The 19,723-nt window shown below is 45.4% G+C and overlaps 2 protein-coding genes across 5 annotated transcripts in view; one reads left to right on the top strand and one right to left on the bottom strand.

The window, feature by feature from the left end:
* The window catches only part of LOC119648066, a 47,775-nt gene extending 45,677 nt beyond the window's left edge, over positions 1 to 2,098 (bottom strand). For all 3 annotated transcript variants that reach the window (XM_038049538.1, XM_038049539.1, XM_038049540.1), the window contains exon 1: positions 1,614 to 2,098. In XM_038049538.1, coding sequence (XP_037905466.1) covers positions 1,614 to 1,815 — 202 coding nt within the window. In that variant the 5' untranslated portion in view covers positions 1,816 to 2,098. The remainder of the gene's footprint in view (positions 1 to 1,613) is intronic.
* A 5,797-nt stretch (positions 2,099 to 7,895) lies between these two features.
* LOC119648108 (mucin-12) lies at positions 7,896 to 13,071 on the top strand. Of its 2 annotated transcripts, XM_038049625.1 has the most exons (10): positions 7,896 to 8,054; positions 8,310 to 9,070; positions 9,125 to 9,376; positions 9,434 to 9,646; positions 9,698 to 11,277; positions 11,332 to 11,477; positions 11,536 to 11,785; positions 11,844 to 12,014; positions 12,085 to 12,189; positions 12,252 to 13,071. In XM_038049625.1, exons 2-10 carry the CDS (start codon positions 8,341 to 8,343, stop codon positions 12,399 to 12,401), a joined length of 3,597 nt encoding a protein of 1,198 aa, XP_037905553.1. In that variant the 5' UTR covers positions 7,896 to 8,054; positions 8,310 to 8,340; the 3' UTR covers positions 12,402 to 13,071. The 2 variants fall into 2 exon arrangements, with proteins under 2 accessions (XP_037905553.1, XP_037905552.1); XM_038049624.1 differs by having other exon boundaries at positions 9,125 to 9,646.
* The last annotated feature ends 6,652 nt before the right edge of the window (positions 13,072 to 19,723 follow it).

Below are 19,723 nucleotides of genomic sequence, written 5' to 3'. Positions count from 1 at the left end.
GCAGGATGAAACCCTATACACCTCGATGCTCATCCTGCCGAAGCAAAGAGGGAAATCTGATTTCCGACAGAGTGGGTATATTGGAGCGATGGGTTGAGTATTTTGATGAACTACTGAACAACCAGAGGTTCGGCGAGTTGGAGGTCCCGCCAACTGAAGACAACGGACAAATACTGTCACCACCAAGTGTAGAAGAAACAGTCCGTGCAATTAATCGGCTTAAAAATCATAAGTCGCCAGGAGCTGATAGAATTACAGCCGAATTAGTTAAATATGGTTCATCAACTTGTGCTCAAGGTATGGGACAACGAATCAATGCCTGAAGACTGGTAACGAGGCATTATCTGTCTCATATATAAAAAGGGAGATATCACACAGTGCAGCAATTACAGAGGTTATAGGGGCAAGGCCGGATAACCCCATACGCCCAGAACATCATTGGCCCATACCAAAGAGGCTTCACTCCAGGCAAATCAGCAACAGATCAGATTTTCTCTCTACGGTAAGTGATGGAAAACTGTTGGAATATGGACATCAGTTGCACCATCTTTTCATCGACTTTAAGGCCGCCTGTGACAGCATAGCCGGGTAAAACTGTACACAGCCATGAGAGAATTCGGTACCTCAACGAAATTGATAAGACTGACTAGGCTGACTCTGACCAATGTGCGAGGCCAGATAAAAGCAGCAGGATCATTGTCGAGACCATTCAACATCAACAACGGTCTACGACAAGGGGATGTCCTATCATGCGTCCTCGTCAACCTGCCGCTGGAGAAAGTGATTCGCGATGCCGATGTAAATCCGAGAGGCATCATCCTCTTCAAGTCCAATGAGAGAGCGATGGCGCAGGTCAGGACGCCAGACAGAGTGTATGGAGTTCCTTATTAAGGCCGGATACTTTAAAAAAAATAGCTCAAAATTGACAGAAAATTATAAAACGTAAAAACACGAAAAAATTCAACTAGATTAGATGATGTAGGGCCCATTTTATACCGCTATATTTCGCTTCGATTATGGTTATTAACTCTGGAATTTTAATCCGATTTTGCAGCAACGATTTATCGAGTTCCATATTTTTACCCATTTTTCCACTAAAGTTCGGAGATACTCGACCCGCCCGAGGATATGAACTTGGGTCTTTCGATCTGCAGATCGCTACTCTTCCCATTAAGCTATGACTATAGGACCCAGTGTATGTTGCGATATTCCTAACCATTATAGAATTTGTAATATTTTTAAAAATAACCTCCCCCACCACAAAAAAAAGTAAAAAATATTAAAAATGCCAAATCCTTTTCTGAGAGAAAGCAATCTCCAATCGTCATGGCATGAAACTATTTACACTGAAGCTTCTAATTTCAAAATAATCATGACATTTGGTCAGTTTTGAACCCAGGTCCCACGCAGAACCCTTAGAGAGCACGTTCGTGTGGTTAAGCCTTTGTGAGCAACGCTAAAATTGCGCTTGACAGCGCGGGGACAGAACGTCTCTCTCCCAACCATCGCACATTGGGTTCAATCCTCGCCAGCACTCACGCGGTTTTGCTTTTTTCACAACACAATTCCCTCCGAACTAAAGCACATGCACAAACAATTTATCCACAACAAACCTTTCAATTTGCTCACAGCTTGGATGATAATTTTATCGAGGCCGAGTTTCGAGAGCCTGCTGGGGTCGAGCACGGACACTTTTCGAATGATTCGCTTTTTTTCACCGAGCGTTACAGGGCCCAGGCTAGGTGCGTCTGTTTTCGCTCCCTCTGCCTGGGATACACAACCGGATTCCACGCCTTCCGACTTTTTTTCTTCCATTTTCTCACGAGACGAGCGTGAAAGTGAACGTTTCTGCGACGAATTTGACAACGCGAAAAACGTGAGCGCACGCTATAACTTTTCGGTGGAGTTTCTCAATTGGAATATGGAGTTCTTCACTGATTTCAGAGAACGATATCACTTTATGGCTTTTAGCCAGTTTAAATCACACAAATGACGTCCCAATTATTCGCAGCATTTGACGATCAATTGAAAAAATTCGTGAACTCATTTGGAATCAACCGCAAGGAAGATGTGCCAAACTAAATTTACGATTCTGTGACAGCTAAGACGATGGCGAGACAGATGGAAACGAAGTTTCACGAGCGCGTGTTTTGGTTGTTTTTCTAATGGGATGGGATTTTGCTTGAAAGTTCGAAAAGGGAATTTCACTCGTTGAGTTAGGGAAATTGAGGGCAATTTAGAACCTTATGCAAAGTAAGAAACACTCGCCCGAAAATGAATACTTTCGCGGAAAATAGATATTGAGGTGTTATCATGCCAACACTGGCCCATAGCGGTTACTACCTTGCGTGTTTGCAATTATCAACATTCAACAGACTTTTTGATAATTCGCATCTACTATAAATGCATGTCAAGTGCAGGGGATCCCCCACTCAGTAAAGTCTGCATAAAGGATTCAAACACGATTTCATTGATTTTTCTATATCAAATACTATCTAAAGTGAATTGTAACGGTTTTAGGACGTAGATATCAGTTTCTGTCTGAAGAGTGTGCTAAATGGGTCCACACTCTTGCATCACTCAACAAGGACAAGGAATGTGTAGCCATTTCCAAACTAGAGCTTGGTATGTAACGTTTAATGTTGGAGATTCCTTGGAGTCAACAAGGGAGGTATTAAAAAATGAAGTGCTGTTTAGAATGTGTAAAGAATGTAGATTTTGGAGATGACAATCCGGATTGACCAGAGTTAACCACTTAAGTGCCCCGTCGACATGCGCTTCTATGCCTCTGTGCTAGTAAGAATCCATATTGCGTTGGGATCACGGCAGAATGGTTTGGGAGTCTATATTTAAAACCAACAATTGTGAGAAATTATGACAACGAACGCGAAGTTAAAATGGAGGAAAAAATTAATGACTCGGTGGTCGTCGTGGGGCCGGAAAACTTGAGATTCGTTGCCACGAGTGAAGAGTAAAGATCCGATACGTCTATTGCCCCAGGTGTTAATGAGGCGTCGGCTATGCGATCCCCTCCCTACCCTGGCATCCCTTGGTCATAAAAAATGAAAATACCTCTTAACGGGTCTGCATTTTAAAGGGAGCAAGGAAGGCTGGGAGAGAAGGTATCGTCATATTAAAAGAATTAATTGAATTTCATTTTATTTTTAAATAATAATAATGCTCCACCGTAGCCGGTCTCAAGCCCGGTTGTGAAAGGAGGAGGGATGGATAGCTTCAGTCTGAATGGCTGTACGCCACCGCGGCGTCTCAGGAGTAGGTGAGGAAAGTGCAGGAACTTTGCAGTCCTGCAGATTACTCACTGAGGAAGCTGTCACCACAACTGGCAGTTAGGTATAAAATGCAAATCCATCTATGAGAAGAAGAAGGAATATAAGGTCCTGTACGGATAACCGGTAGGAGTCGCCTCACTTGGTGACTAGGTCGGGCTCCCGTAATGGACAGCACGGCGTCGAAACCGCTAATCGAAGGGCGGGTCAACGTCTAGGCGCCACGACGGCCAGGAGCATTGCTCCGCCTCCTGCAGCCACAGATTGTGATGACCACTTTAGCAGTTTCACGTAGGCAGCAGATGAAGTGGACTGAGGAAATGAATTTCTTCATCATCCGCTCCTACTATGAAATAACGGCGGGGGCGGGTACAACATCCTACCGCCCCTTGTTGCACCAGAGATTCATCGAGCGTATCCTGCAATTCGCGCAAGTGACTGTGCAGGGAGTCGGAGACCAGTACCGCTTTATAACTCGCAGCGACACAATCCCGGCCATCATCTGGGAGCGTGTTCGACTTGAGGTCATCGCGGAGACTGGTGGTGGTGACCAAGAGTCGCTGGAAGCAGAGACGGCAGTATCAACAACACCACACCGCACTGCAAGCAACAGTTTAAGTACTCGCCGAAGCACTCTTCTCCACCATCCAGCTGAGGTTTCCGCTGAAGTTCGGGACGAATTCCAAAGATCCTTTCCATAGACCAGGTATTCCCGATCCCTATGCATCTCCAGCAACTCTAGGAATTCTATCTCAAATCAATGATGAAATTGCATCTCGACTGTGTGCTGATATGTCGCTACTGCAACTACAGTCACTTGAATATTGTGCACGGTCAGAAGATTGGTTTTCGTGTTATTGGTTTGAGTGACCGAAAAGATCCACCCTGAAAAATTCGTCTGGAACGTCGGCGGGACGCACTAAGGCAGGACATTGCTAGATTGATTCAGATCAGCACTGGCAATGCTAGCAGACGGGTGAGAAATAAAGTGCAGAGGGTTTACCGGAACTATGCCATCTCCAGTGAGGCACTCGTAGTTGAAATTCAGGACACACTAAAGCAGAAACTTTCTGTCATATGCAGTCGATAACGACGGTATGGCGAAAGTCACTCCAGACGTGTCCAGAATGAAACGTACGCGAGGAACCAGCGGAGCTTTTCTAGATCTCTCAACAAATCCCAGCAGAGCGTCCAGACAGTACAGTTTTCGGTAACGGAAGCGAAAGAATACTGGAGTGGACTTTGGAGGTTACCTGCCCAGCATGCTAAGTGGATCACCGCTGAAGGCACCCGCCATGCCAATATGCCAGGCATGAATTTTGCGAATGTTACCGAAGAAGAAGTTCGACGAGCCATAAACAGCTCGAAGAACTGGAGAGGCCCAGGTCTGCATCGGGTGCAAAATTTCTGGTATAACAAATTTACCAGCGTACACAGTCGGTAGTTGTAGGACAAGCAACTAGAGGCCTAAGAAACCTCTTTAGTTGCTATATCGATTATGACAAGACTTTCGATAACTTCCCGCATACCTGGCTAATCGATGTCCTACATCTGCATCGTATTGATGCGAAACTAATAAAGTTTTTGGGGACAGTCATGGAAGGTTGGCATACCACCTTATCAGTCCGTACATCTGAGGCTGCTAATACCTCAGAGCTCATCCATATACGGAGGGGCATCTTCCAGGGGGATTCGTTGAGTCCCCTTTAATTTTGCATGGCACTGAACCCCCTTTCATGGCTACGGAATGATGCTAGAGGGCATGGTGTTGCAATTAAATATGGCCTACGTGCTAAGTGCGAACTAACACATTTGATGTACTTAGATGACATCAAGGTGTATGTTGGGATGTGACAACCACCTTAGAAGTCTGTTGCGAAGGTCGTTCGCAAAGGTCATCACGAGCCGCATGCCGGGCATAGCATTGGTCACCTCCACATCGAAGCTATGACCGAAACAGACTTCTACAAGTAAATAGGAATTCTGCAAAGGAACCCATGCTCGAGTTGGTGATCTGAAGGATGCTCTGCTGTCCGAATTCCTGCGACGATCGATGAATGGAAGTCAAAGGCAATGCGCGGTAAACGCGTGAATTCTCTTTGGCAGCCATTTGTCAAACAGATGGCTGCGTGCTGAGGAGCTCTTTGTTGAGACGAAGGGGTTCATGTGTGCCATTCAGGACGGCGTGGTCGCTACCCGAGCTTATAAAAAATTCATCATGAAAGAATGGATGGAAAATGACCAGTGAAGAATGTGTGGTTCGGCGTTAGAGACGTTGGACCATCTCTGTTTTGTTATGGCACCGGTGCAATACCTCACCAGGCATAATGCTGTATGTAAGGTTATCCATCAAAACCTTGCATACAAGCATGGGCTAATCACGGGAACATGTCCGGTTTACCGATATGAGCCGCAAGCAGTACTTGATAGTTCTGCTTGCAGCATGTATTGGGACCGGCAAGTTCTGACTCATCGCCATACTCCACACAACAAGCCTGACGCACTGTTAGTTGACAAGACGGGTCGCTCCGCGTATATTATTGATGTTGCAATCCCCCATAACAGCAACATCGAACGGAAATACGTGGAGAAGAGGGTGAACTATGAGCCACTGGGTCGGGAAATCAAAGAAATTTGGCGTCTCAAAAGGGTGGTTGTAGTTCCCATTGATGTTCTGGGACTTTGGTTCTTTGCGACTTGTCTGGTTCAAACCATGCAGAAGTACACCATTCTGCATACGTGCTCGATATTGCGGGGAGTTCTCGACGGATTCTCCTATTGACCTACCACTGGCCACCACCACCAGCGCCCCTTTATTTTTTAAGTAGATAGGATCGTCTGAGCCTAAATGCTTGGCACTTAATGCTACTATTAGGTAAAATCCGGCATATGCCGGGATTGTGACAACTCGGAACACAATACTCATTGGCGAGGCAACCAAAAATTCAATATATTGAAATAATGCACCTCACGACCTTTTCATAGTTCTAGCAAACATACAATCATATACAAAACTTAACTTGAAACTATGTACTCACCAGACAAGTACAAAACCATATAGCAAACGAACGTAATCGGATATTCACTGTTTGCAAAGCTCATCACTTCTCTGATTGATAGGATCATCACTACAATGTATCATCACCAAATTTGCCACATTAAGTACGTAAATGATTACTTAGTAGAATTTAGACAAGGTTTTTGTATAAATAGGTAATGGAAATTATCAAATATATCAATCTCCAACACGAATTTAATCTGGCCATATGCTGTCGAATTTTTAATTATAGACAGATCACTTATCTGCAGTAATTAATTAAATATCGCTGCTTACCGGTGGAGACAAGGCTCAATTTGTTGGCAGCAGAATTATGCGTCGGCTCAGAGAGCAAATGGCGTTGGTCTAATGTTACCAAGGCCTTAGTTTCGGTCATATAATGAAAGCGTGTATCAGTGCGATTGGGAGCACCAAGCAATGTGGAAAATGAATGCAGCCAAAGGCCTAATCAGAGCGATCAAACCCGAATCTGCACGGAAACTCATCTGAAGTGGCAATTTGGTCACGAAACCTTACCAGTGGTATACAGTTACCGTGGGAACCGGGATAGCCCCTGGACTCTCATACTTCGGATGAACTCCCGTTGTATTCGAATACAGCTCAGTTGTTGCGGTTGGCCCCCAAGTGGGAGCTTCATGGGGTTTGTTGGTTATGCTCAACCGAGAAGAGACCTTTTGGCCTCGGCATAGTGTTGCGTTTCAACACGGGTGCCGTACTCCTTAGTTTGGTAGAGGTTTAGGTAGGTATTGCATCCACCTGTATGAATGCCATGCACTTGGTATAGACTGGTACCGTTGTTGCTTGTTACAGCGGGGCTCTGATTGTGGTCACAAAATCAATCCGTGTCTTAAGAAGACCGTGAGATTAAGTCTCCACGACAGGTACCCATGTTAAATACTCAAGGACTCACTGCACTCCTGCTCTCCTGTTGCACACGTAGTTCTAGGCCAATCAATCACGGGCCATCCTAAGATAGTAGGTTGGGAGCATGGTGTAGCTCGCAATAAAGGGAATTGTTGCCCCTTCTCAATGTGTGATCTATCCACTGCCTTGAATTCAAGGAAACGCATGTGGAGCGATTTAAACTCCGCAAAGAAAATCATCCATTGGTTTTGAAGAACAATATTGCCAAATATTAATTCCAGTCCCGTTGGTGCTAACAAGGATTCAAAAATCCACCTTTTAATTAAAACAGTACCGAGAAGAAGGAAAAGTAATGAGGTACTGATGAATTTCAAAATTCTCAACAACTAATCTTCAATTGCTTTGTTTCTCTTTTAAGATTTTTGACTCGTTCTCCATTGTCAAATAATCCCTACCTTTCAGGTATTATGAATATTAGATGTAACTGTAAAATCATCAGTAAATAAGCATAAAGAATAAAATTTACATAAAATAAGAAAAATTAAAAACAACATTTCAAAATCGTTTCCCTCCTACACTACAAAAATTTCCTCAACGAAATATTCCACCATTTTGTATGGCAACCCAACTTTCATCAATTTCGAAAATTGAACGAAGAACCCCGTCAAATGTAGAAGCTTCACAAGTCGACATTTTTAGATTGCGGAAAGTCTTGGGTGCTTGTGCTGAATTGTTTCAAGTGATTTTTTTCCGTGATTTGGTGTATTTTTAAAAATGCAAAATATCCTCAAATGATCGCTTCACGTTATGGATTAATAGTCCGTAACATGAATTGACGTGTTAAGGTAATTATCTCGGCTGAGAAGTGAAAATGGCGAACTAATAAATTGGAATTTTGAGTAAAATCCATTTTGCTGCATTGCTTAAGTGTATTTTTTGAGAAAAGGGCAATGATTAGATGTATGTGTTTGAGTTTAATAAGTTTCAATTGGTTTTACTCGAAAATTCGTCCTTGGGGGCTTGTTAGTCGCTTTGTTGTGGTCGTTGGTCATTTTTTCCTTTTTCGGCTCGTTTAAACCCCTTTTCTCGCTATTTTACAGGGAAACCTTCGACGTAGTCTTGTTGACAGAAATGAGCAATCAAGAACAATCAGCCATGAGTGGAAATACAACAGAAAAGAATGTTCAACAAATCACAGTTCAGAAGACATCGGGGACGGCTACGTTCCCGATAGACTTGGCGCCTGCGAAAATAGCGCACGTGAAACCATCGGGCGACACGCTGAAAGTTGCATCCGTGCAAGGTACTGCACAGCAGGCGACCCCGACCTACCGCACCATTAGTACGGGCCAGCCCTCTCAAGTTCGCGTTGTCATGCCCAACGCGACCATAATGCCGCAGTCGATGATCCCCAAAATGGACGGAGCCGCAACAGCGCAAGCAGTTCGAGCTCAAATCACGGCGGTCCCCAATCGAACCCTGTCGCAGGCTTCGATAACAGTCACCCGCCCCGCGACTCAGGCGTTCCTACCTCGCGCCGGGACGACGAATATCCAGCAACGTCTGGTCACGCCAATTCGCACGCCCACACCGCCCAATGTTGCCGGGTTCTCCGGGAACTTTGTACGCGGCACCACTGTGGCGCGGAGCTCATCGTCGCCGGCCACGACTGTAATCTCGCCTACAACAGCCACCTGGATGGCTGCTTCGGGCGGAAGTCCGATTCAGTTCATTCGGAACATCAATCCGCAGCGGCAGCGACTGGTCCCCACATCCACCGGTGGTGCCGGAGTTGTTGCCGTCGGGCAAGCCGCCACCTTGGCCAGTGGCCAAGTTCAGTCGCAGCAGGCGCAAAGTCAAGGTAAGTGTGAATCATTCACGGTGCGATCTTATGCCGAGGTCTGCCCGCTTACAGGTAACATTCAAACGACGACATCACAGCCAGCTCAGCAAACCTTCGTTGCCACACTCTCGACCGTGTTGCAGCCGCGCCAGCAAACCGCCACGCTCGTGTACACGAACGTCTCCAGCTCGCAGGCCCAACAGTACAATCCGACGGGCTCGACGCAACAACGATACGCCGTGGCCGCCGCTACCATTGCCGGTGGCCAGCGACAAGTGCGGCCGATCCAGTTGAGCAACCGCGCGTTGTCCTCATCTAAAATTGGTATTCTCCCGCTTCCGAATGATGTAAACATAAGACTAAGAGCACCAAATCTTCCAGTGCTGGCGCCGACACTGAACACAGGAGCGACCGTCACGAACCTGCAAACGCGTACTTCCACGGGGAATGTGAATCTCCCAACGGCGGCGCGTATCATTCAGCTACAGCAGCAGCAACCCGGCACGGGCGGACAGCAGATTCTGGGCGCCGGCCGGATCCCGAATAACTTGATGCTGCAGCCGATCATAATGAGCTCCGGTGGCGGCAAGATTGGTGAGTCCCGCTCTTGTTAGAATCGCAACTTCCCCTAACTCTCTCTCAAAGCTTCAGGAATTCGGCCGCAGACAACGATCTCGAAGGTGCAATCGTCCGTCACGATCACACAGCTTGGGCTGGGCAAGCTCCCCGCCGGGCAGACTGGCGTAACGCCCACTGTGACGGCCACAAATCTCCAAGGTGCGACCATCACCCCGTCGTCGGCGACAAACGTTGTTGCTTCTGTGACGGCAGGTGCCGTTGCGCAGTCGCCCCAGGCGCAACAGGCTGTGCAACAGCAACCGGCACAGCAGCAACAACAAACGCAACAGAGCCAGCAGCAGGCTCAACAGTCGCAGCAGGGATCCAGCGTGCCCAACCCCGCTCCGCAGTCTATAACGCAAATCGTCAACGTGAACCAATCAAGCGGGCAGATCATCGCACAAAACGTGAACGTTGCCTCCTCCGCGACTGTCGTTCCGCTGGCTATTCCGTCGCGAACTCCAAATGTGATTACCGGCACAATCAAGGTCGCGACAGCGGCCATCACTGTGCCACCCGTGGCAAAAGTGATTCCCCAACAACAACAGCAGCAGCCGCAACAGTCGCAGCAACACCACCAGCAGAGCCAGGGCACGCACTTGTCCAGCCAAAGTGCCAGCGGCCAACAGAGCAGCGACAACTCGACATCCGTACAACCGCATCACCAGCCGACTAGCGTCTATATCCACACCCGGCCGCCTAGTTCAGGGAATGCGAGCGGGGCCACCGGCATCTCAAGTGCTTTCATCCAGCAGCCGAGCGGCTTCTACTATGAATCTGTGCCAGCGAGCTCAGTGACAGTCTCTACGGGCGTTCTCTCCTTAACCACGACAACTGTCACAAGCAGCATTTCGACCAGCCAGGCAGTGACCTCGACGAGCCTCGCGTCTGCTCTGGCGACGTCCATTGCCTACAATCCAACAAGCACATACACGGTTGTCCCAGCAACCAGTCGAGCTATTGGCCAGGTGCAAATCCCAGCCTCATCCACCGCCGGACAGCCACAGACAATCAGCCAAATCCAGGCTGTCCCGCTACGCTTCACATCACAGCACCTTCAAGAGCAAGCGGTGCCCATTTCCAGCCAGCCGGCAGGACTGTCGCAGCAAACCAATCAGCCCCTCCAGCAACAACATCCCCAGATCATCACTATGTCGCAGCCCCAACATTCCCAGGCGGGCCAACAAGTACAGCAAACGCACATGTTGATCCCAATGCAGACAATCAAGTTGCCCGCGGCAGCTGTAGTGGCCCCTTCACCACCACGTCCTACCGCTACTGCAGCCACACTAAGCACAATAAACTCGGCGTTCTTGCGAAAACGTGACAACGAGGGCTCTCCAATCCGCGCTGCGAAAAATCTTGCGCCGACCCTGCTCTCCATGGCACCGGCACAAGTCTCGAATTTGATAGCGGAGCGAGTGAAAGATCGGGACCGCGAGCGCCCAACATCGCCACAATCTCGGCCTGGATCATCGGGCGGTTCGACGACTGTGAGCGCAAATTCAAGTCCCGGAGTGGATCAGCAGATGTCCGAAGAAATGAACTCAATGACGCCAATGAATGTGCGCGTTTCAAACGAGTCGCATTTTAGTCCCATCAATGATGTAAGTCCTTCCAAGTTCTTAACAAGGATGAATTCCATTCTAGGTGTCTTGCAGATGTATCCGAACCATCAGAACAGCGTGGGACAGGGGCCACCTAGGCAGCTTCCCGTCCAGCCGCAGCACGTCCAACACCAGCCCTCGTCCGGATGCAGCAATGGCACATTGGAAGCTACTCCGAAGAAGAAACCGAGGCGGTCAATGTACGTTCACCCCCTCCTCCTCACCTTCAACTCTATTAAATAATCCTTTCTTCGACAGTGAAAATCCGCCCGTCCCGCAACACCAACAATCTCTGGGCCAACACCATCCCAACAATCAACAGCTGCAGAATAACACAGCCAGCAATCAGCAACTGCCCTCGCAGCAAAGCCAGCAGCAAGTGGGTCCGCACGAAGGATTCAAGCCGACCAACAACAACAACGCGAGTGTGATAGCGAGCAGCAATAAAGAGAACGCCAAGCCCACGGAGATAATCATCAAAAAGCCGCGAACCTGCAACTTGCTTGACGTAGGACTTTCATTTCGTTCTGAATTGTTTGGAATGTTCCGTTTTGAACTTTTTCCAGGGCTACAAGCAAAACTGGAAGGCGGCGAACAATCACTTCCAGCGTTACTCGGACGTAAAGCCTCGTGAGGAACGCCCTCCGACTGTGATGGATCTTGCGAACCAAGCGCATGTCGTGCAGAAGATCAATGGATGGAAAATCTACCACTTGAGCGCTCAAATGGAAGACTTGGTAAGGCTCCCAACCTCTCCTAACTCCCAGCTCTATCGACTATAATAAAACTTTCCCATTCTCCTTCCAGTGCGAGATCGAAAGCCAAGTTTTCGACAAACTCTCGGACATGCTGAAGCAGCTCGAGTCGCACGGTCAGAGCCAGGACACGGATCGCGTGAACGACTTGATAAAGGTACGGGACCAGCTCAAATTCCACGTAATCCATTGCTCTAAAATATTTCCTACACATTCCAGGGCAACATGCAACGCAGCAAGATCATCGTGGACGGCGTGAATGAGGCCCGATCGCAAATCATGAAAATCTTCGACCACAAGTCGCACGTGTCGGACATCATCCACCGATGCGCGTCCAAGCGGAATTTCAAGAAGCGGGAGAAAACGTAAGGCACAGCCCTCGCCACTAACAACACACCCTAGGAGTAAGTCAGCAGCTGGATTAAGGATACAATATCTAAAGTGTCTGAACCACGTACGATAGTAGGACGAAGCAATATTTTTTCACACACATACACTCTTAGCGTTTAAGGAGAAATTCTAGAATTAGGTCGCAATATTGTACAGGATTTTGACTTTTCTCTAAAAATTGTACATTTCGAATCGTTCGCCCCAAAGCCGCCAAGTTCGCTTTGGTTCCTTCTAATCAACGAACAGTTTCGGTTTTACGACAACAGTGAATGCTGAGCAGAGCAAGCCCTTCATCGTCTCAATTGTGATTTCCCAACTACGGGACGATGTCGCGTTACAAGAAACTTTTAAAGTAGAAAATTTGCTTTTTTGTCGCCGTTGCGCGCGCTACGGCCCGATATACTTAGGAGTCGTTTAGAACGACGAGATATGCTTCGTTTATTAGTTTCGAAAGTTTTGTATTAAGTTTTCCACGCGTACACTCTCTATTTTGCGTTTGCGCATTTTTCTTGAACGTAGCCTTAAGGATTTATGCAGAGTAAGCTCTACTGATTCGTCTTTCTTTGAGAAATACAAACATATTTTTGTTTAACGTTTAAGGATTGTATAAATATGGAGTTTTTGAATAAATAGTATTTTATTTGATGAAGTTTTCTGTTTCAAAAGTTGCTTAGAGAACAATGCCATGTCGATTTGAGAGACATATTCCAGAGGCAGAGTATGTTCTCCTTTGAAGGTGACCTTACCGAGGTATCTTCGTATGAAGCGAGGCAGCTACATAAGAAGTGCAGCGCCGTCTCCTCTTCATCACATTTGCTGCATAAAGATAAGACTACGACCCAATTTTTTCCAAGTGATAATTTAATGAGCAGTGACCCAGTAAAAGCCTATCGCTCTAACCGACAGTAAAATTGCCGCTCTAGAGACTTCGGGTTTTCTCATAAAAAGATTTCGGCTGCAGACAGGAATTCAAATTTCTTTATTTGGATATATAAATCCTTGGTAACTTTACCCTTCAGAGCAGGCTTGACAGAGGATGGCCTGATGGTAAATGGTGGTTCTGGACCCACCACTGTGGGGCCAGACCTTCGGCAAGCAAGTCCTTTAGTCTCTTCATTACCAGCGATGTTCGAGTCGGGGGCGTTTAAAGTCGAGGGGTTTGCCCAACTCTGAGACAAGGGAGGACTCAAACTGCATTCCCTGGCTGGTGATTATAATTACCGGCACACCAGAGCGTGGAATCGATTCTCGAGAGGGGGCCTCTCCACAAATTGTGCAGTAATGTCTTTCAGGGATATCGGCTCAGGCCATCACGTGAACCTATCGATGATTGTGAGGCAATACCTGGAACCGTGCGTGTCTCACAAAAAGCCAATGATGTCGAGATGAATTGTGTGGAACCGCTTGGTGGACCAAGGGAACATTCCTACATCTTTCCTCGCATGCTTTGTGGTCTTGCACTTCTGGCATATGAAGCGCTGTCTGGCCCAAGAATTAATGTCCTTGTTCATGGACGCCAGAAATACTTCGCCGTGACTAGTCGGTTCCTTGTTCGGATGCTTAGGTGCACCAGATCGTGAACGGTGTGAAATACTTTCTTTCGTAAATCCGCCGGAATATATGATCACTTGTCTGAGCCCTCGCAGTATATACTGGATGTTGTACCGCAGATAGGAAACTCCCTGAATGTATATTTGGAGTTGGTCTTCAAGCTCTGAAGAACTGCGTCGTCCTTCTGCATCTCGGCGATTGCCGAAAAATTGACGGTGGCGGGGATCTTGGCCTCTGCAACACGTGACAAAGCGTCACCAACTACGTTATCTTTTCCAGACACGTTTTGAATGTCGGAAGTGAACTGGCTGATAAAGCTCAAGTACCAAAGTTGGCGAGGGGATGCTTTGTCGGGCTTTTGATTCAAAGCAAAAATGAGTGGCTTATGACTTTCAAGCGAATACTAGAAGTATTTAATTGTGAAGTCCGCCGCGAGCAACTCACCATCATGGGTACTGTAGTTCCGTCGCGCAGTATTAAGCTGTTCGGAGAAGAAACTCAACGCTGCCAGATTTGATTCACTTTTTGGTGAAGAGCACCTACGACAAGGTCTGAAACGTCGACGCATACGGCTAGAGGTGTATCTTGCTGAGGGAATGCTAGATGTGTAGCATCTACGAGCTGTTGCTTGGTGGTCTCAAACGTCTGGATCGCCTCTGGGAACCACACAATCAGAGGAGAACCTTTGGTTTTCGGCCCAGACAAGAAGGCGTTAAGGTGCGATTGATAGTGGGGGCTTGGGCAAGAAACAACGATAGAAGTTTAACACGCCCATGAACCTTCTCGGATCCTTAACAGATTTTGGAAACGGGAAGCTCGAAATCGCTTGCACCTTAACTGGGTCCAGTTGGATGCCTTCAAAGGCAATCAGATGGTCCAGGAATCTCCCCTACGATTATGGGAATTTGCACTTTTCAACGTTAAGTACTAGACCGGTTTCAAGGAGACGTTGAAAAATGCACTTGAGGTGCTTTAAATTTTCCGACTTAGAGGAAGAGGCGACCAGAACATCATCCAAATATACGAAACAGAAGTGGAGGTTTCGCAGCACAGAGTGGATGAATCTCTGAGAGATTTGCGCCGCGTTGCATAATCCAAAACTCGAAGAATCCGAAAGGCGTGCATATTGCGTTTTCGGAATGTCTTCGGGAACTACAGGGTTCTAATGGTATGCCTTGACTAAGTCCAAGGTCGAGAAAATTCTGCAGTTTGCGATAGAGAGCGCAAAATCGGGGATGAGTGGGATGGGATATCGGTCTAGAATGGTCTGAACATAAAGACGTAGTCGCCACAAGGTCTCTATTCACCATTGAATTTAGGGACCATGTGAAGTTGCGAAGACCAACAACTGTCTAAAGGTCTCCAAATACTCTGCTTAAGAAATTCTTCAAACCTTTTCCGCGCAATTGCGAACTTTTGAAGGTGGACGCACCTTGGAGAAAAATGGGGAGCCAGTAATGTTGATGTGGTGTTAAACATCATGTTTAACTGACTCAGAGAGACTACGCTCGGCAGTGATGTTGCGATATTTTTAAAGAAGTGATTGCATACGTTCGGGGCCAAAACGATGGAAAGAGTGCTGGGTGAGCTGTTTGAGATTTTTCCTTATGACCTGAGGAATCCATTATGTATATCCACTAGCAACCCATAGTGGCAGAGAAAATCCGCGTCTAAGATGGGTATACTGATGTCCGCGATAATGAAGCGCCAATAAAACGCTCGTCGGAGCCCTAAACTCGAGTCTACCTGCCTGTAGCCATACGTGCGATTGACGAAAAATTTGCTACCGCGAGTTTTAACGACTATTAACTTATGATGCAGGGATACGGGAAGAACTGAAACTTCAGCACAGGGGTTGTATATTGTGAGGTGACATGGTGCTGTATTTTGGGTAATCGCCAGAACTCCCAGCAAGTCTGATTTGTTTGGGGAGAAATTGCATAGGTTGGTACATTTCTTAGTTTTTTCAGCGAACCTGCCGACCACCTACTATCTGATTGGCCATTTCGGGAGGCGGATTTAGACCTTGATCTAGTCCTACTCCCTGAGCACAAAGCACCGATGGCCTCTGCAAACTCAGAGACGGTGGCTGTTAATGCTGCCACCATCTGCTGCAACTGAGCCACCTGGGTTGAGTTGTCGCGAAACACCTAACCAACCATGGGTCATACATGTCCAGAGATCCCGAATCCACACATGCCAGGATGGCCTGGGTGCTCTCCGGGAGCCTCTGCAGCCACAAATACTGAAGCAGCTCGGTACCAACTTTGCCACTACCCAACTGTTTCATTTCACACAGCAGTTGGGTTGGCAGTTCCCGAGGACGTCGGAGACAAACAGAAGAAAAAACACGTAAGTGGAACGAGCACAGAAACGAGCAGAAAGAGCGAAGGAGAAGGAAAACGGTCCTGCGCCATCTATTGTGACGTTCTTTTTATAAGGTTTTGTGTGAAACAAAACCTTATTAGAATCGAGACGGTGTCTGTTCTGTCTGTCACACCCGATTAATTCGGAAAGGGCTTGACCGATTGTCACGAAAATTGGTCACAGTGTGTGATCTGCTGTTCTCTTTACATGCACGAAGTGGCGCCATTTTGTGTTAATTTTAAGGGGGGCTCCCCATACATGTGAATGGAGGAGGCAAAATTGTGTAGAAGTATAAAATTTGGTATGGGTGTAATGAAGAGCATAATGCACAATTTGGTCAAGTTTGAAGAAAATCCAACTATTATTAACAAAGTTATAGGGGACAAACTTTGCCATTTTTGTGAATTTCGTGGATTCTGCAACCAATATGACGTCATCATCATATATTAATTATCAATACCACGACGAAATGAGTTCGCAAAGAATTATTTTGCTCTAGTGTTTTTAGTCATTTGTATATGAATATCAATTACTCCAAACAGAGATGTGTGTATGCAGATATATGATAATGAAGTTTGCGGGTAGTGTCTAATCCGGATAGATATATTTGTACATTAAAACAGCCGTATTCAATATACGTACTATATATGTACATATGTATGCTTTTGTGCCCAAAGTAAATTGGAAATTTGGGTACGATCACGTGCATGTGTACGTACGGTATTCGGTAATAGGCAGTTTGTTTGTTTAGGGTGAGTATAACATCTAGGGCTGTAATATGTACGTATGTTTTGTAGTTTGGAAAACTATGAAGGAATATATTGGATTTGTAGCTATATAGGGATAGAAAAATATGTGTTGAAGTTTCTTACATAAGTTGAACACAAAACCTTTATACCCGAAGCGTGAGCTTCCGGTATTCTGACTTGTTTTATAATATTTGTAAGAGAAAGAGGCAAGCAGGCAAATTTTTCGTTGCTATCGCCGGTAACGAGCTGAATTTGCGCTGATCTACAGATGAACGCCGCTTATTTTGCAACTGCTGGGGATTTTCATTGAACCTTGGCGAAAGTTTGTTTCCTAAGCGTTCAATCCACCTGCGACGAGTTTTTCCAAATGGCAACAAACCCAGATCTGGTCGACCAAAAAAACTGACTGAGACTGCAGAGCGTTGGTTGGTAAGGGAAATTTAAAAGGGACCAAAGACGAATGCCGCAGAATTGGCAAAAGCTACCAAGGAATATTAGACATAGAGGTTATACCCCAAACCATCAGAAATTACCTATTTTCTAATAGCCGGCTTCATGGTCAACTCGAAAAAAGCCATATATAAAAAACAGCAAGAAAATGCCTCAATTTGCTCGCGGAATACGTAAACAGGCCCGCCCGCCCGGTTTTGGTTTGATTTTATTTTTACAGGCGAAAGCAAATACAACCTCTTTGGATGCGATGGATGAGTGATTGTTTACAGAAAGCCAAACACTGAGTTGGAAGAACGAAATATGATTTAAAATCCCAATCAAAGGGACTATGGACCATCGATACTATATTAACATTTTAAAAGAAAATTTGCTTGCCAGTGCCATGAAACTCGGAATCGAACGAAGCTATACATTTTATCAGGATAACGATCCAAAGCACACAGCTCTGGCTTCTTTACAATTACCCAAATGTCATTAAAACACCAGCCCAGAGCCCCGATTTCAACCCAATTGAGCATGTATTTTGGAAAAAAGGCTAGAAGACCGCCACTCAGTAATGTTAACCAGATGGAGGAGATCCTGAAGGAAGAGTGGCTGAAAATCGACGCAGAAACGGCAAAAAATTTGGTGCAATCGATGCCACGACGATTGCGAGAAGTTATTCGTTATAATGGAAGAGCATTAAGATATTAACTTCTTTTAAGGTTTTATGTAAAACAAAACAAAATGGTGCCTAGGCTCCGAAATATAGTACCACCCATACCGATACCTGTTCAAATAAAGTTCATAATAGTACATTACAATAATTTTTAGTAATTGGCAGGAAAACTCTTCTTAAGTTCATCCTAGAATCACGAAATTTAGAGATTTTAGAGAAATAGACCATGATCCTACCAAATTTGATGAAAATCGCACTATTACTAAAAAAGTTATAATAGGTCACACCTGTCGTGAATATGGACACCAGTTGCACCATCTATTCATCGATGATGATGATGTCGCTTCTGCGCAAATTTAAGACTTTGAATGTCAATATCACTTGAAAGTGGATATTTTCACATAATATATGCATATACTACGTGCTACATACACAAAACCTTAAATATCTGAAGCGTCTAGCTTCCGGTTTCCCGACTTGTTTATTGAATTAAATTATTGTTGTTTTGTTTTATGTCGAATATTTTTTTCGCTTTGAAATGACCTACGAAGATAAAAATGGCTCCTTTTTGTTAATTTACTTTGTTTTTGTAATTCAAAAATAATGTTTTAATAAAAACTGAGGTATTTTATGTTTCCATATATTAAACATTATTTCTTTGTTGAATTTACTTTTTAATATTTTGTAAGATATTGGACCGGTGTGCATACTTTGTTAAAGGTGGCTGTAATAATTTAGCCCCCACTGTACTTATTACATTCGCAGAAGAACAAGGTGACAAGTTGGAAAAGTTATGGAAAATGAGTTTTTTTTCAGTTTAGCGTGCTTTATTACTAGGCCAGGCACTTGTTTGTTGTGTTTTAGATATGTAGATTCAGTGACATTGCGATTTATAAATTCTTCCCAATTAATTTTGTTATCATCGAACGTGTAAACGGTACTTTTTGTAAGACTTGATCTTGGTAAAGCCGTATGGATGGATAATTGTGTTCGTGAAATGAAAGAAAAAGGGAAAGAAATCATTTAAAAATATTCACCTTCCTGTTTTGCTTGAATCGGAACGTTCATCTTTTGTTTTTTCCTTCCTAACGCTCTGGCGCAGTCGGAAACGGCTGAATCGGAACTCGGGAACGTCGGCAAACAATGATCAAGGGATTGATCATGGAACTTGGGGCGGTAAATTTAGACGCGGGAAGTAACGGAGATTTTGCGAAGATAAATCAAACGAGACGTGAACATTTTAAAAATTAACCAAATAATTTTCCAAAACGATACAGTCGCGAAGGTTAATTCGATCTGTAAAATTAACCACATACGAGTAACTAACACACAAACTGATGAGAATGGTATGCGAAGCCATTGTCCATGTAGTGAGGTTTCTCGTGATTCTGTTCTAATTATCAATAATAATATAAGTGAGTGAAAAAGAAGCAGTTAAATTCCATCTAGCAACTATATGTATTTTGACGTCGGTCCCAGTTTTCCGGCAAAATTTGTACGCGACCCACCTGGCCGTTTACTCG

The sequence above is a fragment of the Hermetia illucens genome, chromosome 2 (genome assembly GCF_905115235.1).
Source record: "Hermetia illucens chromosome 2, iHerIll2.2.curated.20191125, whole genome shotgun sequence".
Taxonomy (NCBI): domain Eukaryota; kingdom Metazoa; phylum Arthropoda; class Insecta; order Diptera; family Stratiomyidae; genus Hermetia; species Hermetia illucens.
Note: the sequence above shows the minus strand (reverse complement) of the source record. Positions and strands in the feature narration are given on the sequence as shown.